Source organism: Kogia breviceps, chromosome 2 (assembly GCF_026419965.1).
Source record: "Kogia breviceps isolate mKogBre1 chromosome 2, mKogBre1 haplotype 1, whole genome shotgun sequence".
Lineage (NCBI taxonomy): Eukaryota > Metazoa > Chordata > Mammalia > Artiodactyla > Physeteridae > Kogia > Kogia breviceps.
In genome coordinates, this window is record NC_081311.1 from 78,161,582 (window position 1) to 78,187,513 (window position 25,932).

The 25,932-nt window shown below is 38.9% G+C and overlaps 1 protein-coding gene across 7 annotated transcripts in view; it reads right to left on the reverse strand.

Moving 5' to 3' along the window:
* Positions 1-25,932, reverse strand: part of RYR2 (ryanodine receptor 2) — a 746,950-nt gene that overhangs the window by 226,010 nt on the left and 495,008 nt on the right. For all 7 annotated transcript variants that reach the window (XM_067025663.1, XM_067025662.1, XM_067025661.1 and 4 more), the window contains 7 exons: positions 14,504-14,712; positions 13,312-13,664; positions 11,242-11,356; positions 9,327-9,487; positions 7,094-7,253; positions 6,628-6,714; positions 2,959-3,185 (listed from right to left, as the gene is read on the reverse strand). In XM_067025663.1, coding sequence (XP_066881764.1) covers positions 2,959-3,185; positions 6,628-6,714; positions 7,094-7,253; positions 9,327-9,487; positions 11,242-11,356; positions 13,312-13,664; positions 14,504-14,712 — 1,312 coding nt within the window. The remainder of the gene's footprint in view (positions 1-2,958; positions 3,186-6,627; positions 6,715-7,093; positions 7,254-9,326; positions 9,488-11,241; positions 11,357-13,311; positions 13,665-14,503; positions 14,713-25,932) is intronic.

The following is a 25,932-nucleotide window of genomic DNA, read 5'->3' on the forward strand; positions in this document are numbered from 1 at the left end:
TTCATACATTAATGAACAATGGCTTTAACTGGAGGAGAGCAAAAGAAATAACTCACTGTTTCATCTGTTATAAGCACAACGCCAAATATATCATCTAGCACATCTTTAGCATGTGCTGTAAATTGTATTGTTGTCAGTAAATATTCTCCTTCTCCCTTCTTCCCTGTAGATGGAGTCATCTTATCGACCCTACTTACTTTGGGCTTGACTACTTGACTTGCCTTGGTCAATAAAATGGAACTGGATAGAACATCTGCCACAAGGGAAAAGAAAACCCCTAGAGGTCTGTTAGCCTTCCTTCATATCTACCCTTGACCATGGAAGCTATATGTCCCAGATCAGGGCTGCCCCATCAGCTGGGCAAGAAGGCACATGAACCACATCTGCAGACCATCTCCCCAGCCTGCAGCAGAGCTGCAGTGGACCCACGACCTCATGTAACATGAGCAAGAAATACAGGTTTCTTTGCAAGCCACCGAAATTTTGGGGTTGCCATTACAGTAAAATCTGACTAATACAACTCATTATAGTCTTTAAAGTCTCCAGGGGAGAAATTTCCTTCATGACTCAATATCATTCTTTTATTCATCAGATATTACAGAGTACCTATTATCTATTGATCACTGTGCACTGGTGAAATGATGGTGAACAATACAGACAAGAGTCCTGCCCTAAGGGAGCTTACTGCCTAGTTAAAGAGGGAAACAACCCCCAAAATAAGTAAATTAAATTATAAACTATGAGTGAGATATCTCATGAAAGAAACAGAGGACTGACATACATCTACTACTATTCAATTTTTAAAATATTAGTTAATTATATTATTGGGGCATGAGGAACAGATTCTACTTGAATACTAGTCAGCATTTCCATTTTGGAATCTGAATTTTGAAACTCATCAGATTTTTCTTCGGCTTCTACAAAGTGTGAAACCGATGTGCAACCATACCATGGCGTGATGTGAATGACTGTGGACCAGTCCCAGCTTTGTTATTTTCCTACCCTTACCTTCTCTGCAACCTGATTCCAATGACACTTTTTTTTTTTTACAAATTTGCATTTCATATATTTTGGGAAATTGACTCAAATTCTTTGCGGCCTATAGTAAGAATTTAAATTATCCATTCATTTGCATATAATTTATCACAGGTAATTAACATAAATGATACATGACTCTGGCAGGAGTGTATGTTGGGTTTCTATTGACATGCCAACATATTAAATCACAACCTTAAAACTCTCTGCTTAATAGAGAGAGAATATTTTCCCTTATAAAGAAAAATTCGTTCCCAAATGTGATGTTTCTTTTGGATGCAGAGTAATTTTTTTAAAACATTAGATGCAAAATTCCAAAAAACTTTTCTCACATAAAATAAAAAGTATGAAATTAAATTGAATCCTCTAAAGAGTACATTATGAATGCTGTATCTCTCTAATTATTTCACCTAAAAATATACAAATAAATACTTCATGGATTAAAAAAAATTCACCTGGCCAGATTAATTTTTCTTTGGATTTCTTCTGTTTGGAAACAGCTTTATTGAGATATCATTTACATACTATACAATTTACCTATTTAAAATAAATAATTCAATGGCTTTAGTGTATTAATGGAACTGGGCAACCATAACCATAGTCTAAGCTTAGAATGTTTTTCTCACCCCAAGAGAAACTCGGCAGCAGCCAGCAGCAGTCATTCCTCAGGTCCACTGCCCTTGCCTCCCCTAAGTAAACATTGTTCTACTTTCTCTCCCTAAAGATTTGCCTATTACGGACTTTTCCTGTAATTGGAATCCTATAACGTGTGGTAGTAGTATAACTAGTTAAAAACTTAGTATAATGTTTTAAAGCTTCATCCATTTTGTAGCACATGTAAGTACTTCAATCCTTTGTATTGCCAAATAGATTTACAGTATGGATTCAGCACACTTTATCCACGAATCAGCTGATGGGCATTTGGGTTGTTCCCACTTTTTGGCTACTGTGAATAATGCTGCTCTGAAATTCGTGTACAAGTTTTTGTGTGGACATGTTTTCATTTCCCTTGGGTATATACCTAGGAGTGGCATTGAAGGCTCTTACGGTAACTCTGTATTTAGCTTGTTGAGGAACTGACCAATTGTTTTCCAAAACACAGGTTAAATTTTAAAGATATTAAAAGAAAATAAAAGTGCCAAGCATGTCTAAATATATAAAAATGAACATAGCTCGTACAGCTTTTTAAGAGTAGAGTTTTAAAATATAAGAAAAATAACAAATATGTGTGTCTTTGCATTGTTTTCATGAAATGTTTTCACTCGGTTTGTAACTTAACTTTTTAATGATATTTTGGGAGGGAAATCTTGGTCCCAAACTTATTGATAATGAGGCTGCTAAAATGAAATCTCTGCAATTGAACTAGCTCTCACATGGAAAAACTGAAAATCATATACCTCTGAACATTAAGTGTACTTTATATTATTACTATGACCGTCTAGAATGCGTATAAACTTGTTTCCAAAGCCCTCAAGGTATTTTCCACAATGCTCTTTCATTGACATCTCTTGGTCTCAGTTTTGCCCATCTGTCACAAAGGACTGAATGAACTAAGTGATTTTTCTGATTCCCTCTTTACTATCTTACAGTTCTGTGATACTCTCTTACTCGGCTGCCTTAAGTCAGATGGCAGCTGTACTTGTCTGAATTTCTACTTACTGTTATTCTCAGAAGCAAAACAAGAATGAGGAAAGAGACCATACACTATCAAATCACCTCTTCACCTGTAATAATTCTGTTTCAGTAACCAAGGAGTTGAGACATAGACTTAAACTTGGGATGTACAAAATAATGTCCGCATGGCCCCAAGAAATCAGTACTTTTTAAACCCCATTTTGTTTCCCCAGCACCACCCCTGAACCCTGGGGTAGGCATCTAATTTGATGGGTCCCCATCAGACAGTAAAGGACGCTCAGGCCTGACCTGTTCTCCTCCGGGATATGGAGAGACATGAACTGCAGAGGTTCCACACACTGCACCAGCCAGCCTTGGCGTTCACTTATTCGAGACACGTCTACCTTCAAGAACTGGTTGGGCATTCTGCTCCAGAGGACATCTGAGAGGAACTGCACATGGAGACGAGGGGGACACTGCGGCACGGCGTTTTTGTGCTCGCTCTTGAATAATCCCGCTGAGAGAGGCATCACATTCTAGGAGACGGGGAAGCAGAAAAAGAATGAATGGATGGCGCTCCTGGGGGGGTCAGTAAAGTGATGACTAGAGTTCTGTACAGGAAAGAGGTAAAGACAGATACGCTATGTGTTGAGCAGAGTCAATACAAAAACTAATAGAAATTGTGTTGAGCTGTTTCTGAAAGGACAGGTGGAGGAAATTTGGGGATGTTTCCTTCCCATACATTCAATGGCACACTTAGAATGCAAGAGCAAGAAATCAGTATTTTTTAAACCCCATTTTGTTTAAAAAGAGAGTATAACCCATGTATCTTTCCGATTTCTTTACCAAGCTGGGTCCTCAGGGACGCTTGGCATGTCTTAGCTGCTTTCATCCAAACATCCTGAAAGACTGGTCACATCCACTTGGCTTTCTCCCTCTCTTCTTGTCTGTCCTTTGTCACCCACCTCATCTATCCTTAAACTACTCACACCCTCACTCATCCTCAGGTTTCTCAGGTTTGAGTAACCAGCAATATACCAGAGACAGCTCAACAGATAAACCTGACTATTAAACAAGAAACACAATTTCTTTCTCCTCCACCTTCCTCCACCTCTAATAAGTATCGTCAACCATTCCAATTCCTGCAGTCTGGCCTCAGGGAAAGAAAAGTCTCTACTTAGCCAAAGCTTATACATTCATTTATGATCGTGATACCAGCCCTGCCTGCCTCTTCTGGGCCAAGAAAACAATTATCTCATCTTTCCGCATTACCTTCGGTTTCTCCCCCTCCTCTAGAACCTTCTCTACTGCATTATTTAGACTTGCTCATCCTCAAGCTACTTTCCTATTCTCTTTTGCTAATGGGGACAAAAAACCAAGGCACTTGTATCAGACACTGAGAACGTATCAGTGAAACAAAACAGACAAAACCCCTACCCTCATACAGCTTCCATTTCTTTTTCATTAGACATAAAATAAACAAAATCAGTAATTAAATAGTTATTAGAAAAGAGGTCATGGAGAGGAAAAATAAAAACAGGATGGGGGACTCAGAAGGCAGGACAGTAATGATAAACAGGGTGGTCAGAATGGTGTCACTGAGAAGATGACATTTACAGAACGATCCAAAGAGAAGAACCATGTGGATATGCAGGGGAAGAAATTTCCACGCAGAGGGAACTGTGAATGCAAAGAACCCTAGGAGGGCGTCTGCCTGGCAAGTCTGAGGAAGAGCTGTGGGCCAGGGTGGCTGCAGTGGAGCAAAGGGGTTAGAGGAGGTCAGGTGGTTTAGAACTTGAGAACCATCACCCGACCTCTGATTTTTACTCTAGGGTTTCGAGCAGGAAAGTGAGTGACATGGTCTGATTTTTATTTTAAAATAATGACAGCCACTCAGATTGTTCTATGATAAACAGGGGTGAGGATGAATTAGAGGCTAGTGGCGAAATACAGATGGGAAATGATGGTGACGGAGGGAAGGTCCGCAGCAGGGGTGGTGGGAGAGGTCAGGAGGTGGAGAAGCTGCTGGGGGGTGGAACTGGGTGCAGAATGTAAAGGAGGGAAGCCAAGGAGGACTCCAAGGTTTGGGGTCTGAGTTATTAACTGACAGATCAGGCAAGTCAGGAGGAGGGGGGAGTGATGGTCAGCAGACCAGTTTCGGACATAACCAGTTTGCAATGTCTATGAAACCCGAAACATGAATATCAAATAGACCAATATCAGAGTCTGGGTTCTGAGAAACTACCACTTTTCTGTCAAATTTTAACTTTTTTTCAGTTATCCAAACTTGCTGCCTCCTTTCCCTCACGTTCAATCTCAAATAATAATATGAACTGAATGATCTTGAACAAAATACTATGGCTTCTTCCATCATTTTACTGAAATTTTTCTGGCAAGGTCACTAAAGCCCTCCTACGTAACAAGAATCACAGATTCCTTTAGTCCATGTTGTATTGGCTCTTCTGTGGCAGCTGGAATCTCATTTTACAAAGGCAGAAACGGAGCTCACATGGTTTAAGAAATATGTCCAAGGTCGCTGAGCCAGCACGGTAAAACTGTCTACTAAATCCACCCTGAGGGGTGCCCCGCATCTCATTGTTTACAATTGCAAATTTCAATTCAATTCCTTTTCCTGCATCTCAGCAGGCTCTTCTGCTTGTTGTTGTATTAGTATCCCTTGGCTGGCCAAACTAAAATTATTTAAATTAATCCTTTTCAGATTAACATATATACACTACTATACATAAAATAGATAACCAACAAGGACCTACTGTATAGCACAGGGAACTCTACCCAATATTGTGTAATATCCTATAAGGGAAGAGAATCTGAAGGAGTGTACACACACACACACACACACAACTGAATCACCAAGCTGTACACCTGAAACTAACACGACATTGTAAATCAATTATACTTTAATTTTTAAAAAAAGTCCACCCCCTTTTCCCCAAAAGGAAAAAAAAAGAAAAAAAAAATTAATCCTTGATTCTTCATTCTCCTTGAGCAGCAAATCCAATTTCAACAAATCCTATTAATCCAATTCATTGACAAATTCTGTTAATCTCTCCCCTACAACATCTTCTTACGTATCACTCTCTCTCTATGATGACTTTCAGGAATCTCATCTTCTCCCATGTGGACAATAACAAATTGTAGACAGATAATTATTACTGCCTGCTCTCATTCTTTTGAGGGCAGATATTTCTCCACATTACTAGCAACATATTTTCCCAAAACAGGTTTGATTATACTCAATCCCCTGCTTCAAATTTCCAGTAAAGCACCACTGCCTAGGGACTAGGTGTACACTTCTTACTGTGTCATTTAAGGCCTTTTCAACTTGGACTACCTTCCATCCATATTCATCTCTAGCCACAACCCAGAAGCACCCTTTGTTACAGTCACACTGAATTCCTTAACCTTCATCACTTTCATGCCTACGTATTTTCATTTTCTCTCACCCTCTGTCTAGAATGCCCTCTCCTAGCAAATGTACCCTGAGATCTGTAATTCAACAGTTAAGAATCAACTTAAATGTCATCTCCTCTTTCAGCTTTACCTGATCCACCCCATCCTACTTAGTTGTCCTTTCATTTATGTTCCCAGAGTACTTAATACCTGCCACTCTTGCATTTACCACAATGTAGCCTACTTTCAGCTCTTCAAGCCCCTTCACTAGCTTACTTGTGAGGTCAGTGATTACTGAGCTGTATGTAATTTGGCATTTGTGCTCTGTACAAGCCTAGTTTTATTGAATAATACACTTATGATAACCAAAGAAAACCCTTTCTAATTACTTGTTACCCTAGTGACCTTAATGAGATTATAGAATTTTCAAATATGGAAACTTTTAAAGAATGATTTATGTGATTAATATCAGTACTAATAAAGTATGGAATTAACTGAAGAAGAAGTAAATGCTATTTCTTAACAAAAAACAACCCAAATGTAATACCAGGAATGAGTCTTTCTTACCTTTATTCTTCCCAACTCAAACTGAAAAACACTGGGACTTGTAGCTTGCGCAAAAACTGCAGGAAATAATTTGGTACTTGGTTCCACCTTAAATAATCAAATGAATTTAATACTATTAGTAAAGGGAGGAACACACAGAAAAATACATTTTCTTCCTAACACCTAAGAAACACTTTACAGAAAAAGACTTTTTCTTCCTCTCATGCAGATATTCTCTTTCAATAATTATTTGGAATATTTCATTTCAGGACTATGTGAACATTTTTGGAGGAATGCACTGTTTAATCTGAAGGGCTCATGGCACTGTTATTACTCAAACAGAAGTAAAAATACAGAATTGACTCACTTGTGTTGTCATTTCCTTCTAGCTTACAATTTACTTTTTCATCTTACAAAATGTGTTCTCCTCTCTAACGGGGATAAAGGTTTCCTCCCTGGAAGCACAAGGCCATCCCTGACCACGTACCTGATAATATGTGCTCAGCTCCTTGCCGTTGGCGGTGAAGGTGAGCAACCCACTGGCGGTGTCCACCACGCAGCCAATCTCCAGGCCGTTGTTGTTGCGTCCTTGCCCGGGGCTCAGGCTCTCGCCCGCACACACCATATAGCAGTTGCTGCGTTTGATGCTGAATTGCAAAAAAACATGTTTATCTTTGAACGAGCACAGGTAGCATGGAAAGCACGGACGTCTGGCAAACTAAACCCAAGTTATGCTGTGCAAGCAACAAGCTCATGCTGGAATGGGACAGGTGTACAGTGGGCCCGATTCTGTGATTCTGAGCAAAACTCCATTGACTTCAGTGGACATTCTGAGTCAGGTCTTCCAATCTCTTAATTTCACACCTAATGAAGACAGGTCAACTAGTTGGAACCAAGGATAAGAACTGACCTGCACCTTCCCTCCAAAAACTCAAACCAAACTGGACCTTTTTCTGAGGTTCAAAAAAGTTTAACTATGATAAAGCAGAAACTAACACACACACACACACACACACACACACACACACACAAAATGTTTAACTATGTAATAATCATCCAAATTGGTAATTTTTATTCTCATGGTTTTTTTTTTTAACATCTTTATTGGAGTATAATTGCTTGACAGTGGTGTGTTAGTTTCTGCTTTATAACAAAGTGAATCAGCTATACATATACAAACAACCCTGTATTTCCTCCCTCTTACATCTCCCTCCCACCCTCCCTATCCCACCCCTCTAGGTGGTCACAAATCTCATGTTTTTTTTTTTTTTTTTTTTTTAAACCACTTGTTCTGAGATGAGAAGCACCTGTTTCTGAACACTATTGAAGTCTTTAGGCCAATTCTACATGAGCTGTCAGTGATTTGATAGATATAAAATTTGGCTAAAATTAAGCCCCTTCCTGGACAATTCCTGGTGATCTGTTATGAGAGACAGACTTAGCTGGGATGTGTACAGGATCTGTGATATTAAAAGCAAACCCCACCTGAGTTTCACCCTCAACAAAACCTTTACCAGAGATAGTAGCAAACTTAAGTGATTTGAGTTTCACCTCCTTCCCTGTCTCTACTACTGTGCAGTGCATGTATGATGAGGCTAGCAAAAAGGGCAAACACAGGCAAGTAGGAGGAAAAGAGCAAGAATGCAGAGATAAAGTCAGTTTCTGAATAATCAAAAGTTGGCTGTGTTTCCATGCTCTATTTATGTAAGATTCAACAACCTTCCCTAGCCTGTATTTCCTACACCAAAAACATCAATCAGTCAGATATCATATCCCTATATTATCTCCTTTCATTGTCCTCATCTCTGAAAATCAAATATATCCCTCAGAATATTCCTGGAAACAGGTGGTTTGCCCCCCCTACTGATGTAAAGCACTGTTCATTGGAGAAATTTTGCTAGGCTCACTGTCTCAAGTGCTAAGTTCACTGCGGTTCAAATGTTACAACCTGAAGGCAGGGGAGTGAGCTTCCGGTCACCAAAAATGATGGTGCAGGTATAAAAGAAAAACAACATTATAGGGGGGCTCTTTCTATGAGACCCATCACAGCAGATCAGAGAGGATGCATGGGCACACAAAGTAGATGCAAATGACCAGATCTTCTCTTGTCTTATTCTGCAAGGAAGATAGCCTTCTTCACTTTTTTGAATGTTTGGTTTGAGTTTGGTTTGTTTTATAAATGAAAAAGGATGGCACAGAAACTGTAACTGACTTACCCAAAGCCACACAGCGAGTCAATGGCAAAGCTGAGGAAAGAACCCACGGCTCCTCAGTCTGAGTTCAAATGCGTCCACCTGGTCTAAAGCACTAGCCCACACCGTCTTCACCTTTTTCTCCCCACCTCCTAACCAGTTCCCAAGGTACAGATCAGACCACAGGCTAAATGCCTCACAGTCACCCGTCTCTAATCCTCAAACAATGGCTAAGTAATGGTAACCCAAAGTCATTAGTCGTGTGCGATGTCACCTGAAGGAATATATGCTTATTACCCCAAAAAGATGCACTGCTCTTACTTCATAAGACTTTGCACTTTTAACATATTCAGATTCCTTACCGGCTTGTATGAGTAACAAAAAGGACATGGACACTGACGGTCTGATTACACTGTTCCTATAAACAGAATATTATCTTGGACATAAAATCCAAGAGAAAAAAAATACCTAGGTTTTTCAACATTTTTATCAAATGTCATTCATGTAAAGAAATCGAGGAAAACCAACCTTTCATGCACCTTTCCTTTTTCATCTCCTAGAGTCACGGTCACGGTACGAACTCTGTCCAAGTCAAAGCCTGTATCATACTGATGGAAATCGGATGTGATCCAGCCCACCCAGACATTGGCAGGTTCTTGTCCAGGAAAGATTCTCACTGAGTAATAGTACTGTCGAGATAGCAACACCAAGTATTGGTAAAGTAAAAAGAAGCAAAACTGTGACTTGCAATGTCTTTAAGCTGCCTAAGAAGATATGTCTTTGTTTAAAATCGTTTGGCATATTTGCAGCAACATGGATGCAACTAGAGATTATCATACTAAATGCAGTAAGTCAGAAAGAGAAAGACAAACACCATATGATATCGCTTATGTGTGGAATCTACAATATGACACAAATAAACCTATCTATGGAACGGAAACAGAATCATGGACATAGAGAACAGACTTGGGATTGCCAATAGGGAGGGGGTTGGAGGAGGGATGGATTGAGAGTTTGGAATTAGCAGATACAAACTGGTATATGTAGAAAGGATAAACAAGAAGGTCCTACTGTATAGCACAGTATAGGGAATGATATTCAATATCTTGTAATGGATATAATGGAAAAGAATCTGAAAAAAATATTTTGGCTTGGCCAAAGAGTTCATTTGGGTTTTTCCATAACATCTTATGGAAAATCCCGAACAAACTTTTTGGCCAACCCAATATACAAATGTATAACTGAATCACTCTGCTGTACACCTGAAACTAACACAACATTGTTAATCAACTATACTTCAATAAAAAAGAAAATAATAGTATATTCAATACTAATAATAGTATATTCAATTATGCTATAACAACAACAACAAAACCCAAAGCTTAAAGCAGCAAAAAAAAAAAAAAAATCCTTTGGCTTAAGTAAAATGTTACAGGCACAAAGGACTGATGTGGCAAAGGAAAAGTCTTAAAACAGAGATCCTGAATTATTTCAGAAATAATGGGAAAAAGAGAAACGACTATCTGAGCAAAAGATGATCTGAAGCTTTTTATACTTCCAAGTATGAATGGATGGGGGAGTACATATACAGTATGCTTATGTGATAAAATCATCCATCTATCACACAGGTAAGCTTTGAATTCTTCAAGCTGACCCAAGAACAATAATCTATGCTACAGCTTTTATACCTGTTTTATACCTTGAATATGCTATCACTAACATAATATTTTGAACCCTTAAAATCACTTTGAAATAGTTCAGATCTGATATGTGAAAGTCAAGTTCAAATATGGGGGAACTCTAAAAGGGACACAGCTATATATATTGTTTCCATTTGGCGCTTTATGAGAAGTGCTTTAAAAATTCAAAGTGGCAGACAGCACACCTTGACCTCTAACAAAGTATGATAAATGATCTTGCAGACATATCACTGAGACAAAAGAAACTGCAAAATGTACTTGGAAAGCTTAAGTGGCTAATAACATGCTGTCAAGAAAGAGGATAACAAAATCAGGACTGAGGGTGCCATTAAGGATTATTTTTCCTAAAATAGCTCTCTTATTGCATCATATCCGTTAGAATATACATACATCTTTCAACTTTTCAGTCCCCAAGATAGAAGTGAATAATTATTTTAAAAATAAGCTTGCTTGGGGCTTCCCTGGTGGCGCAGTAGTTGAGAGCCCGCCTGCCGATGCAGGGGACGCGGGTTCGTGCCCCGGTCCAGGAGGATCCCGTGAGCCACGGCCGCTGAGCCTGTGCGTCTGGAGCCTGTGCTCCGCAACGGGAGAGGCCACAGCAGTGAGAGGTCCGCGTACCGCAAAAAAAAAAAAAAAAAAAAAAAAAAAGCTTGCTAAATAGTACTAATCAACGTTAACTATTTGAAATGCAAAGCATGATCACTGACAGAGAGAAAGAAATGACAAAAGCTGCAACCTCATACCGTGGACGTTTGCATCAAGTAATCATAGTCGTCCCTCTCATCTGCCAGGACGTCTTCTGTGAGTCTTGCAGAATGGCTGGTGCTGTAATCTGGCTTTGTCCTTCTAAGCAAAAATCTGGAATATAGGAGAGGACTAGGAATAAGCAACATTAAAATGTTCTGCCTATCTCAAACATAAACATATAATTAACTTAGTAGAGTGGTTGTCAGCCAGGATGATTAGCTCCCAAGAGGACATCTGGCAATATCTGGAGATATTTTTGGTTGTCACATTGGTGGGGGAGGGGTGCCACTAGCATCTACTGGTGGAGGAATCCTGCTAACCATCCTTCAATGCACAAGGCAGACTCTTACAATAAATAATTATCTAACCCAGAGTGGCAATAGTGTTGAGATTGAGAATTTCATATTTAGTGTAAGAAAGGATGCTAAAACAATCTACCTTCTTATCCATTAAAAAGTACTATTTAGAGAGAATACTCGAAGGTTCAACCAGTAATGTAAATATAAACATCTTAAAAACTCCTGGGAGAAAATACAAATCATGTGTCTGATAAGGTTAATATCTAGAATATACAAAGAATTCCTACAACTCAGCAACAAAAATGCAAATGACCCAATCAACAAATGGGCCAAGAACTTGAGTAGATATTTCTCCAAACACATTATACAAATGAGCAATAAGCATATGAAAAGATGCTCAACATTACTAATCATCAGGGAAATGGAAATCAAAACTACAATGTGATATCACTTCACACCCATTAGGATGGCTACTATCAAATAACCAGAAAGTAATGAGGGTTGACAAGGACTTGGAGAAATTGGAACCCTCGTGCAGTGCTGATGGATTGTAAAATGGTACAACTGCTATGGAATACAATATAAATTTTTTTCCTCAAAAATTTAAATATAGGGCTTCCCTGGTGGCGCAGTGGTTAAGAACCCACCTGCCAATGCAGGGGACATGGGTTTCAGCCCTAGTCCAGGAAGATCCCACATGCTGTGGAGCAACTAAGTCCGTGCGCCACAACTACTGAGTCTGTGCTCTAGAGCCCGCAAGTCACAACTACTGAAGCCCGTGTGCCTAGAGCCCGTGCTCTGCAACAAGAGAAGCCACCGCAATGAGAAGCCTGTGCACCGAACCAAAGAGTAGCCCCCGCTCACCACAACTAGAGAAAAGCTCACACGCAGCAACGAAGACCCAACGCAGCCAAAAAATAACTAAATAAATACATAAAATTTATTTTTTAAAAAAATTTAAATGTAGAAGTGCCAGGCATCCCACTTCTGGGTATATATCCAAAAGAACTGAAAGTAGGGTTGTGAAAAGATATTTGCACACCCACGTTCTTAACAGCACGACTCATAATAGCCAAGAGGTGGAATCACCCTAAATGTCCATCAGTGGATGAATGGATAAACAAAATGTGGTGTATACACACACACTGGAATATCATTCAGCCTTTAAAAAGGAAGGGAATTCTGACATATGTTACAACACATATGAACTTTGAGGACACTAAGCTCTACGTGACATTAAGTCAGTCACAAAAAGACAAATACTGTATGGTTTCATTTATATGAGCTATCTAAAGCTGTCAAATTCATAGAAACAAAAAGTAAAATGGTGATGACCAGAGGATGGGGAAGGCTGGAAAAGGCAAGTTATTTCATGGGTGTAGAGTTTCAGAGTTCTGCAAACTAAAACAGTTCCGAGATCTGTTTCACAACAATGTGAATATACTTAGCACTACTGAACTGTACACTTAAAAATGTTTAAGACGGTAACTTTTATTTTTACCACAATAAAAAAAATTCATAGAAAAAGTAACTCTTGAGATAGATTGTTAGTGGTAACAAATTAGATGGCCAACAGGCTGCTTTTTCTTCTGTAGAATCCTTGGTACATAAAGAAGGAGGAAAAGGAAGAACAAATTGACCTTGGAAATCCCTTACCTGCTATTACCCTCTCCTGTGATCCCCTAACATAATAACTACATATTTTAAATCATTAAAAAAATTAAAATTAAAAAAAAATTTAAAAATCATTTTGCATGTATCAATGACCTTTGTTTCAGACGAGAGGGCTTTTCCTGAGCATAATCTTTGTGGTTGTTAAACTCTGGTTTTGTAGCTTCTTTGTCTTTGTCTGCTCGATCTGGCACCAGATGGCCATGAGCTGTCTTCATGAGAACCTCAAAGTCCGAATCCACATCATAATCCTCCAAATCATTCTTGGGCCCAAACAGACCGGCACCAGGGATCCCTCCAGCCGCAGTCTTGGAGAAGACCTCCGCGCACTCGATGGGCATGCTCAGACGATAAAACATGAGATCTGTGCTGCTGTTCTGAGAGCCAAAGGACTTCTGGGTGACCTTTAAACACGGGGAACTGTCGATGGTGCCGTCTATTCTGGTCACCTAACAAATGAAGATGTGATTGTTCAAATGCTCTCCACTGTCAGTCTCCTGATTCTAAAATCCTAACGTGCATCACACCTTTACAACCCAAAACATGACCCACCCATGGCATAGTTTCATAAATGAGATCATTAAATAGAGGGATTGCTGTGTCACAGACATACTCACAGTTCTGTTTCTAACTCAGAAGATGATTTGGGAAATTCATGTTAAAACTGTATATATTCAGGGGCTTCCCTGGTGGTTCAGTGGTTGAGAGTCCGCCCACCGATGCAGGGGACACGGGTTCGTGCCCCGGTCCGGGAAGATCCCACATGCCGCGGAGCGGCTGGGCCCGTGAGCCGTGGCCGCTGAGCCTGCGCGTCCGGAGCCTGTGCTCCGCAACGGGAGAGGCCACAACAGTGAGAGGCCCGCATACCGCAAAACAAAACAAATAAACAAAAAACCTGTATATATTCAGATTGAGCCTGGCATTGCCTACATAAAAAAAGAATTATATACAGTTGACCCTTGAACACCGCAGGTTTGAACTGCTTGGATCCACTTATATGTGGATATTTTTCAATAGTAAATACTATAGCACTACATAATCCACGGCTGGCTGAATCCATGGATACAGAGGGCCGACTATAAATTATATGCAGATTAACCCCAAAGTTGGTAATCAGTCTAATCAGCCTCTCATAAGTACCTAAAATCAGAGGGTAATCCTGTCCTTAGATTCCCCAACAGTGGAACACATCAGAGCCATCATTTTAAGTAAATGACAGTAACTGTCCATGTAGGAACACCCGCTCCTGGTTCTGGGCAATGGTCTGATTTTTAAAGGAAAAGCAAACCTCAATATGTTCATGGTTTGATGGAACTTGGAGAAACTGAGGAAGCCTCTTGCTTAGCCACATGGTAATATCCCTGTTCGTGTTAACGGCAAATGGTTCATAGCCCTCTTGTAAGCCACAGATGGTGAAATATTTCAAGGTGCTGACATCCTTTCCAAAGTTCATTCTGCCCACTTGAGCCACTCCAAGGCTACATACAGGTATGAATCCTGGGAAGAAAAATAAATACATCAAAATCTTCAGTATCATTCGTGTAAGATCCTTTTAGCATGGAATCACCAAAAGGATTGCTCTAAAACTCTTACCCTTGTGAGAACCGTTGCCCTGAGGTGAAAACAATAATGGGGTAAGGAGACCACGGACACTAAGCGTTAAATGTGAGGATCAGAAGACCAGTATTTGCTCTTGGCATCCTAATTCCTTAAATGTGGGCCCGAGGTAAGTCCCTTCTTCCACCCTGGACTTCTGTAAAATGAGGTAACTACTAAGCGTCTCCGAGTCCTCCGGAAATCCCGGGGACCACAACCCCCTCCCCACAGCCTCCCAGCTCCGAAGTGCAGGTGACTCTCTTGCAGAGGGACAATGAGAAAGAAGTAAGTGCCAAAGTGCATTGCCGAAGAGCCTGAAATGTGCAAACATCAAGCGCAGCTGAGCTTTACATGTCACTCAAAGAAGAAGAAAAAAAAAAAGGACTGGAAGCCACGTTTTTAAAGGTGTTCATTCACTTACAGCTGCTTTTGATCTCTGAAGAGAATTTTGCCTTTTTCTTCCCCTAGGGTACCCTAGATCTAAGCGTGGAAAATATACATATAAATAAGAATTCGGAAGTAGCTGCTAAAACCCTACTGAAACTCCACCATCTGTCCCTTTCCCTTCCATGTCACTGTTGGTATAGATTAAGCAGGGTAATGCAAAATTGACATAAATAGCTAAAATAAGAAATCAAAAAGTTAAAAGTTAACAAGAAACTAAATCAAAAGCAACAGCAATGAGCAATGAAGAAAAAAACAAAATATTTCACTGTGTGGCAGGGATGGTTAATCTTTCCACTATTAAATAAAAAGGGAAAACTACATTAATTATGTTAATTGTTTGAGTTCTTTGGAATCAACTGTCTGGCAAGGGGATGAGATGATACTTTTCAGTGGAGGGGGCATTTACGTACTCTTCGTATCTTTCTGTAATATTTTACATGAGAGTTCAAGTAGTCAGCACAATAAACAAGGTCAGTACTGGGATGCAGAATACAAATTAGAGGATCTAACTTGTAGATCAAAAAAGCAGAGGATCCTCAGAATAAGTTGACAGATTTCTACCATTATGATGTCCATTTCTTCCCTTGTTGAAATTAGTGGCAGTGAAAGCAATGTATAACTCTCAAGACAGCACAAGACAAGAGAAATTATATCTGATAATTCATAATGATTTCACCCAGTTTGTATCATCAATATATATTTAAATAAACGGTTGAATCATAGCATTACCAACTGGGAAGCAAGAACACATCCAGCTGGGTTCAAGGAAGTGTGAATGATGAGTTTCTAGCTAAAACTAAAAAAGCCACAGCTGTGCCTGCAGCTGTGCCAGCTCTTGATGCAGTAGTCAAGGAAAGTTGTCTTAAATAAGTGTCCCCAAAGGAGTCAAAGAAAAGGATTGGATAAATGCAAAAGATCTGAGACAGCTTGAACTACATTTGCACCAACGGGAAAAACCTAACATTCATTTGACATAAACTAGGGGATACCAAGACAGAAACATCTCTGCTGATGCTAAACATTTTTCTTTCTAACCACTTTATATGTAGTTGGAGTTCCTACTCTAAAAGTGAAGTTACTGGATACCTTAAAATATCTGTATAGTAGATCTTTGGGTGTTCGTTATATTAATATCTGAACTTTTCTGTATGTCTGATATATTTTCATCTAAAAAATCAAGTATTTAGTGTTGTGCACAAAGATTTGTGTCCTAAACTGTTCACTATGGCTATGTATACAATCACAGAATATTGTTTGGACAATAAATATGTGTTTTCCTTTTCCTGGAGATGGTATACTACTTAGCTTTTGAAAATCTGTTTTTCAAAGGTTCACTAATATATAGGAAAATATTCACAGTATGTATTACTTTGAGAAAGAAAGATGGAACATATGGCTTATTTTTAAAGATGCAAAAACACCAGAAGGGTTTTTTTTTAATCAAAAAAGTTTCAGAATGGTGGAATTTTTAATGCTTTTTCCCTCTTTTTATGTCTCTCAATTTAACAATTTTTTTCAATGAATATGTATTTTGTGATGACAACAAACCAGCCTTTGTAAAAATAAAATATTCATTTAAGAAAATGGGATCTACCTACATCTTTCTCGTACAGAAAGGTGGAAGAATGACGTGGATATAAAATGGTTCAAACAACATGTTCTTCAAGTTGCTGAAGTTTAAGTTCTCATTGCTAGTGAGTGTGCAGTGAGCTTGGTACCAGAAATCTTGCTAATAAAATTACACTAGTACAAGAGTGCTGAAAAGTGATTTAGCAATATGCATTAAGACACTTTCACCTCTTCATTTTTCATCCAACAGATGTTTATTGAGCAACTACTGTATGCCAAAAACAGGGAATACTAGGTCACTAACACAGACCCAGCTAAATGTTCTCATAGTCTAATACGGTGGGGAGACAAGTAAAGAAGTAATAAAATAACCTACTGACCCATCTAAAAAGAGGGAGTGCTAAGAGCCAAGGAAGATTTTGCAGAAGAGTCACCATCTAAGTAGAGGGCAGACAGGCAGTCCTGGGAAATGACTAAGAACAGGGACTTTGGAATCCAAGAGACCTGGATTCAAGTTTCAGCTCCACCACTTCCTGGCAAGTTACTTAAATTCCCTAAGCTTTAATCCTTTCTTCTGTAATATCTACCCACTAGGGTTATGGTTTTAAAAACAAGATCCTGTATGTATAGTGCTTAATATATATGCTCACTAAACTCAATTTTAAATGGAAAAAAAAGGTGAAAGAAACTAAATAGGTGTAATAAGAGTATGGTTAATTATGATACATACATATTAAATAGGTGTAGTCATTAAAAATCATGTTCAGGGCTCACCAAAATAAAACTATACAGGGAGGTAAAACTAACATGGCAACATTTAAAAACTGGTGATTCCAGGTGAAGTGTACACAGGTGTACATTGCACTATTCTTGCACTTTTCTAAAAGGCTGACATTTCTCAAAATATGATATTGGTAAAAATACCACAAGTTATGCTTAAAATACTTTTACGCCTTAGGACAACATATTATATATAATATTAAGTTTGAAAAAGGTGGCAAAAAATTATTTTTACATCTCAAACCTTTAAATGGGAGAAAAACACATTAAAAGTCAAACTTCTCTCTGGGTAGTGGGAATACAATTTTTAACCATTTTCTCATACTCCTTTGTATTTTCCAAATGCTCAAAAAGAATATATTAATTTTATGAAAGATAAATAGATACACTTTTTCATTAGCTTATAGCAGTAGATGGTTTTTTCACTGCTTTAGCATTTTGGTCTCCTTTAAAGGAATTTATCTGTGAAAGTACATCCATAAGTAGAAATTATGCTTTTTTTCTCTTTGGAATTTAAATGAAGTAGAACTTAATAAAAATTAAATTGTATTCTGACTTCAGAAGATACAGTTTTAATAGCTGTTATGATAATAAAATAACAGATCTTTCTAAAAACTACATTTTTAAAATTAGCATATCACAGCAGGAACAAACTACATGGCAATGGTATCAAAGCAGATAGAGAGTGCAGGAAAAACTCCAGGTACTTTTCAGTCGCCACGCGGGAAAGGGCCAGGCCTCAGTCACTTCCATTTGGCCAATGCCCTGCAAACAAACGTGCTGACAACAGATGAAATGCTTACCACACAAGGCTCCCTAACAGCAGCTAATTCCCTGAGTGTTCATCTCAGTGACCCTTAACGACCATTCACTGAGACAGGAATCATTATTATCTTTTTCCAGTGATTCAAGTCCAATCTTGGCTGAAATCACAGCTAAGGGGCCAGAAAATAAACCCAGGTCTGCCAGATCTCAAGCTCCGTGCTTTAATTCAGGCCTGTAATCACCAGAGAGTAGAGATTTTAGGTTTCCTGGACCATATGGACTCTGTGGAAACTACTCAAGCCTGTGTTACAGCGCAAAAGCAGCCACAGACAGTAGGTAAACAAAGGAGCATGGCTGTGTTCCAATAAAACTTTACTCACAAAAACTGGTGGCAGGCTGGATGTGGCCCTCGGACCTTAGTTTGCCAACTCCTGCTCTAAGTTTTCAATATTCAAACATTGTGTATCAGGTCCCTCCATTTGGCAAATATCTAAAGAACACCGACCAGGTACCAACCACTATTCTAGGCGCTGGAAATACAGCTGTGAGCAGAACAAAAAGGAGTCCCTACCTTTCCGGAGTTTATCTTTATGTAGAGAAGGCAGATAATGAATAAATAAATAGTTACCAATATACATAACACAATGTCAGGAAATCATAAATGCTATCAGGACTGATGGAATGTTTTGCCATGAATTACACAAGACGAGTTGATAAATGACCTCACTCTTAATCATTTCCCACAGCAAAACATGATAACTGAGGTTCAATTCGTTATTAGCTTGAGGTATGCTGAACACAAAAATATTCCAACCCAATGAAATAGACTTCCACAAATTCACACAAACCCCCTGGCACAGGTGAAATGTTGGTCCTACCTTCCTGTCCTTTGTGTTCTCCATCTTCTATTCCAGTTACCTTAACTGACACCCTGCAAATAACAAAGTCTGATGTATCTAAGGGAAGTTTTCTTCCTGGCAGTGGGTCTTAAATTAGTACACATGAGTCCAATTGGTTACCTGGGCCTGTGCCAGACCCGCCCTAGCTATTTGTAAATCTGTTAAAACAGTAGCTACAGCTTATGGCTAAACTGCTTCCTCCAACAAAAGACAGATGGCTACAGCAAATTTTAACTTTCTCCGTTGAGAAGCCTCTTCGCTCCTGAGCAGAGGGGTGTGTTGGGAGCATGCAAGTCCAGCAAAAGAACTGGCAGTCACAGGACGTGGCACTGAGAGGCCGGCGTGAAAAGAAGATAAAGCAGATCACAAGCATACGATTTCAGATTTCAAATTTTCAGACAGGAATCAACATTTACAAGCCAAACCAAATGGCCAAAAGCAGATAAAATGGCCGATATTATACTAACATGTAAAACTGAGTTATTTTATCAGAAGGAAGGGTAACATTTACTGGTGGCGTACTATGTGCCAGATAATATGTAAGCACTTTCCCATTCATTATTATTATTATGCTTTTTTAAAAAAATTTGGCCACATTGTGTGGCATGCAGGGTCTTAGCTCCCCACCCAGGGATTGAATCCATGCCCGTTGCAGTGGAAGCATGGAGTCTTGACCACTGGACTGCCAGAGAAGACCTCCCACTTATTATTAAATGTTAACCCCATTTTTCAAGATGAGGAAACAACTAAGACGTTAAATCATCTTGTCTAAGGTCCTACAGCTAGTTAAATGGGATGCTAAAAGTTGAATCAAGAATGCAGAGAAGGAAGGAAAAACAAACACAAAAAACACTTGCCTTAGATTTCTGGGCTCTTTAGACTTGCAAGGGGCATGAAAAGACCATTTCCAATTAGTGTTTTTTACTTTAAGGATATGAAAACAGAGGGGCTGGCCATTTGCCCAAGATCATATAAGAAGAAAGATTTTCAGAATAGGGTCTAGAACCCAGGACTTCAGACATGATATTTGTTGCTTCTATTTCATGTTGGCTTCGAAAATGAATTAACGAATTATGCTAAGTGAGGTCTTAGGGAATTTTCCCTGATGCAAAAGCATCTTTAGTGCATGGACTCTGTAACATCAGTGCTGGCACAATAGGGACATTCAAATACTTTCTTCCTGGCTCTTAGTTTATTTCAGATAATCAAAGCAGTAGAATTTTTATTTTTGACCTTGAATATCATTTTAAAGCCATCACATTCTCTCCATCAGTCCAAATCCAGAAAAAAAGAACGTTTAATATACACAGGGTTCTGACATCCTTTATTCTGATTCCTTGATCTTTTCAGTATAATTTAAACATTAAATCTTGCTGTTTGGCTCTACAGCATTCATAAATAATAAGCCATTGGTGTTGTACATCTGTATTACTCCTTCTAGTACCTCAAACATACATTCACTATATGCAAAACTGCCAATTTGTGGATAGGCTAGTATATACACAAATTACCTCATTAACCACCTACCAACTTTATTCATTCTCAAAATGGTCTGTAAGGTAGAAATTTCCTCTGTTCATCAATATATAAAATTTAACTGTCAATTAACTGATCAGTTTAGGCTAAGCAGTTTTGATTTTCGCTGAATTCCCCGTCATTTCACAATGAATTTCCCCAAACAACATGTTGTTTACATTACATACACATAAGCTCAAAAGATGTATGTTATATAATAATCTGAAATTTAAAACTAAATATTAAAAATCTCCTCACTGCTTGGAGTATTCCATGAATGTAGTACATATTTAAGAGTTTCATTCCTGGAAATATCCAGAGTGTTTCTAAGATGGCTTCCCTTTCTGATTCCAGAGAAAACTATGAGACTGATTATGCTGGTTTCCATCATCTTCATACTCTTTAGAATTTGTCTCCCACTTTATAACTGTCTTTATCTTCACTCAAAACATGTAGTGTCCCAACCCAATTCCCTGTTTGCATTGCTCCACTGCCGTGAGTCACAGTCCTAACTTCTTCCTTCCTTCAACAATAGTTTTATTTTTCATCAGGGCGACTGCCAATAACGTTACTTCCCCGGGTCTGATACAAACCTAGGTCCCAGGTCTGTACCAACAGCAAGCTGTACAGAGTGGCACTAGTGACAGAATGGACAGATGTCATGATGGAGCCAGGGAGGTAGGTATCTGGGACAGTACAGACCCAACCTTATTTCACACCGTGTTGACAGATACTCTTCTGGATGAGCCGTACACATCTGCCAAGCAGTGCATATTTCAACTGAGGGTAAAAAGAATATTGTATTATAAGTATAGACTGACGGTTCTGTATGCTGTTTCTTTCTTTTTTTAAAGGCAGCAAAATAAAATCAATAATGGGAAGTTATCCCTCTCTTTTTCCTTAGAGGTCTTTTCTGCCTGAAGCTATGCAGCTATTTTAATTACAAAAATATTCTTCTGGTTTTCTGCCAAGGAAAGGAATTCCATGCAGTCTCAGCGCCAGGAATTCAGTTTTGCTCACTGCCTTTTCAAGTGGCAGATACAGAATCAAAAGCATCCTTTCTGGATTTGATTATAATCATTACAAGTGTAGAACCCGAGGGCCCTGAGATAATCTTTACTTACAGAAGAGCTGACAAGCTTGAAAAAGCTCCAGTGTAATGAGACATTTACACAACGCAAGATATGTCCCAGAGCCTACTTTGTAAAACGCAGGTCATCTCCAGACAAGATAACTATTCTTTCACCATCCGGCAAGATGTTAAATGACTCTCTGCCTTGCTTTAAACTAAGGATATGATTAGCTCTTCAAATTACTGGTAACACTAACCTCTTGCACATAAGAGTAAATTGAAAATGGTTCTAGATGAGTATGGGATATAAGCGCAGAGGGGTCGTGTATTAGTTTCCTCGGGTTGCCACAGCAAAATGCCACAGACATTTTCTTTATTCATTCATCTATCCACAGACACTTAGGTTGTTTCCATATCTTGGCTGTTGTGAGTAATCCTGCAATGAACATGGGAGTGCAGAGAGCTCCTTGAGATCCTAATTTCTATTCCTTCAGATCTATAGCCAGAAGTGGTTTTGCTGGAGCATATGGTAATTCTATTTTTACTTTTTTGAGGAACCTCCATACTCTTCTCCATAGTGGCTGTATCAGTTTACATTCCCACCAACAGTGCACCAGGGTTCCCTTTTCTCCACACCCTCACCAACATTTGTTACCTTCAGTTTTTTTTTTTTAACTATAAATGTTCTTACAGGTGTGAGATGATATCTCGTGTTTCTGACTGGCCCTACCCTGGTGATGAGTGATGGAGAGCATGTTACACATCTGTTCAGTTTCTTTGCCCATTTTTAAAATGGGTTATTTGGTTTTTGTTTGTTTGGTTTTGGTTTTATGAGATATATGATTTGCAAATATTTTCTCCCATTCCATGGGTTGCCTTTTCGTTGTGTTCATGGTTTCCTTTGTTGTGCAGAAAGGTTTTAGTTTAATTCCACTTGTCCATTTTTCCTTTTGTTGACTTTTCTTGTGGTTGAAAAAATCACTGCCAAGGCCATTGTCAAATAGCCTCTCCCCTATATTTTCTTCTTTGGGTTTTACAGTTTCGAGTCTAATGTTTAAGTTTTTAATCCATTTTGAGTTGATTTTTGTGTATAGTCCAAAATCATGTTGTGCAGAGTCACAGAAACATTTTCTGTGTGGTTCAAAATTAGATAAGGGTCCAATTTCATTCTTTGCATATGAATATCCTATTATCCCAAAGCCAATTATGAAAGAGAGGACACTATCCTCACTATGCATTTTTGTTATGCTTGTCAAAGATCAGTTGACCATATATGATCAATTTTAGAGTAAAGTTTACCTCTCAATAAAGTTCAGTGATTTCCTCTGTAAAAGTATTGTACACCTTCTGTTAGAGTGGTAACTAGTGATTACTGAAAACACCTGATGTTACTGTAAACGGTATCTTCTATTTTAGTTTTCCAGGTTTTGTTAGTACAGAAATGCTACCTTGCTAAATGCTCCAGTTATTCCTAGTAATGTCTGTAGATTCTTTAGGGTTTTCTCTGCAAATGATTAAATTATCTGCAAATAATTATAGATTGTTGTTCCTCTTATTCCAATTCTTAACATTTCCAATTTCTTTTTCTTGTCTATTACAAGTTTGAAAACCAATTTAGGACAAGAGCCTTTTTAGCACAAGAATAAACTAAAGTACTACAAGAGTTTATAAAAGCTCTATATTTAAATTCCTCTCACATATACCTGTCTTTATATCTGTGCCATGCTTGATTTGGGATTTTTACCATCTTCATCATTTCTTCTTATTGCTACAGAGAATGTCAGCTTAGACGTAAATATATTGGCTAGTAAAGCAATCAAAAGAACAATGTGGTAAGATAAACAAAAATATATTTATTCTCTACTAGCCCTGTTCTTGTCACCCTCCTAACATGGTAAGAATCATCTCCACTGGGCTCCTGAGGAAGTATATCAAGGCATGCTCCATATAAAAATTATCATTTAAAAAAAGCTTCAGTCTCAAATTTGATATGGAATAATCTCTGGCTTTGATAAGATGAACTAGACTCTGGATGAATCAGAAGAACCCCTTTCAGGTTCTTGCTATGGGGCATCATATCTCAGTTGGCTACCAGATCTCTGTGGGTAAAAGTTAGAATGTCTTCTATGTTACGGGCAATTTGATTTGTGATAAAATTAACTCCTGATTAGTTAACTGTGTACGGACTGGGGGAATACATCTAAAGATTCCTGACGAAGAGAAATGCTTGAGGTAGAACAGCTCGCAAGCATGAATTCCTGTTCTCTACCTTTCTGAGTAGACGGGCACTAAGGATGCCCTTTGATAGTTCTGCGAGTCTGAAGGTTCAGTTGAAACTAACAATGTATTGGTCAATGTATTTGTTTTCCATTGCTGTTGAACAAACTACCACCAACTTATCAGTTTAAAATAATGCCCATTTATTATCTCCTAGTTCTATAGGTCAGAAGTCCAGGTATGGCATGACTGGGATTCTCTGCTTAGCATCATGAGGATGAAATCAAGGTACTGGCTGGACTGTGTTCTCATCTGAGGCTCAGAATCCTCTTTCAAGCTCCCTGGTTGTTAAATGAATGCAGTTCTTTGTGGTTGTAGGACAGAGGTCTCCTTTTTCTTGCCAGCTATCAACCAGGGGCTGTTCTCAGATTTCCACCATGTGGCCCTCTCACATCACAACAGTTTGTTCCTTCCAGTCCAGGAGAAGATTTTATCTCACACTTTGGATCTCTCTGACTTCAAGAAGGAACCGATCCCTTTTAAGAGCTCACCTGATTAGGTCAGGCCCATATGGCTAATCTCCACTTGACTGACTCAAAGTCAACTGATTAGTTACCTAATCATGAGAGCTACACCCCACCATATTCAGATTCTACCCACACTCAAGAAGAGAGGGTTATACATGGCGTGTCCACCAGGGATCAGGACTCTTAGAGGTTGCAGTCTTAAAACTCTGCCTACAACAGAGGGTACTGCCAGCTCTTTTCTTGGGCTCTCCCCGTTCTCAATCCTGAATGTTTGTCAGTACAATGGTAGGAGGAGATGAGGAAAAATTCACAGAAAACCTTACCAGGGACAGCATCTGCACTTGTCAGCAGTATTCCTTTGTTGACATTACCGCCAGAGGACTCTTGGAAAAATGAAGATTCAATTAATCTGTTTGTTTTAGTTAGAGATATTCTGAAGAGATTTTTTTTAAAAAATCAAATAGAAGGGAGAATCCTAAAAGAGGACCTGCCACACAGATGAAATAGCTTTTAAAGTCTGAAAACACCACTCCAGCACTACACAATGCTCTTGATCTCAACCACGTAAGTTCTGGTCCTTTGAGGGGAGATGAGAGGCCAACAGATCTTGTTCTTCTACCAGAGACCAGTGTATCTCAGTAATTTTCTCTTTGTCCAGTTCACATATGAGCTTTAAGGTCAAGTCTGTGGTCACTGAGGGAAAGGGCAGTCCCTATATGGGAAAGAGATCTGTAGCTTTTTAGAAGAGCCCTGCCTGCATCTTTATGGAATAACCAGATCCTCAAGGGAACTAACTGTATGGCTGTATCTCCACCTGGATTTAACTGGATGACCCCATCAGTCTTTCAAAGATTTTTGTGATTCCCTTTTTGATGTTATCTAGAAACAGCGTATACTGGTCAAGACATCATTTCAGTTGTGTAAACTGTACAAAAGGCAGAGACATCAAAATAGCCATGTTGTCTACCAAGCTGATCAGATAGGATCTGCAGAGTGTGCGTGCATGTATATGTATATATTTTATATATAGAAAATTTTCTACCCATCTTACCACACAGTTCTTTTGATTGCTTTACATATGACTGAGCTATCTCTGCAGCAACGAAAAGAAATTATGAAGATGTTAAAAAATACCAAATCAAGCATGGCACAGACATAAAGACAAGCTAGGTATAAGAACAATTTGAAAATAGAGCACTTATGAAACCTCTTCAGTACTTCAGCAACAACAGTATATTCCTAAATTAATGGTTTCTCGAACATGGTCCTTTGAGTCATAGCTATGCCCAGGGCTCACTTTCAGTGGTGGTGGGTGAGTTAGGGAGCTCAA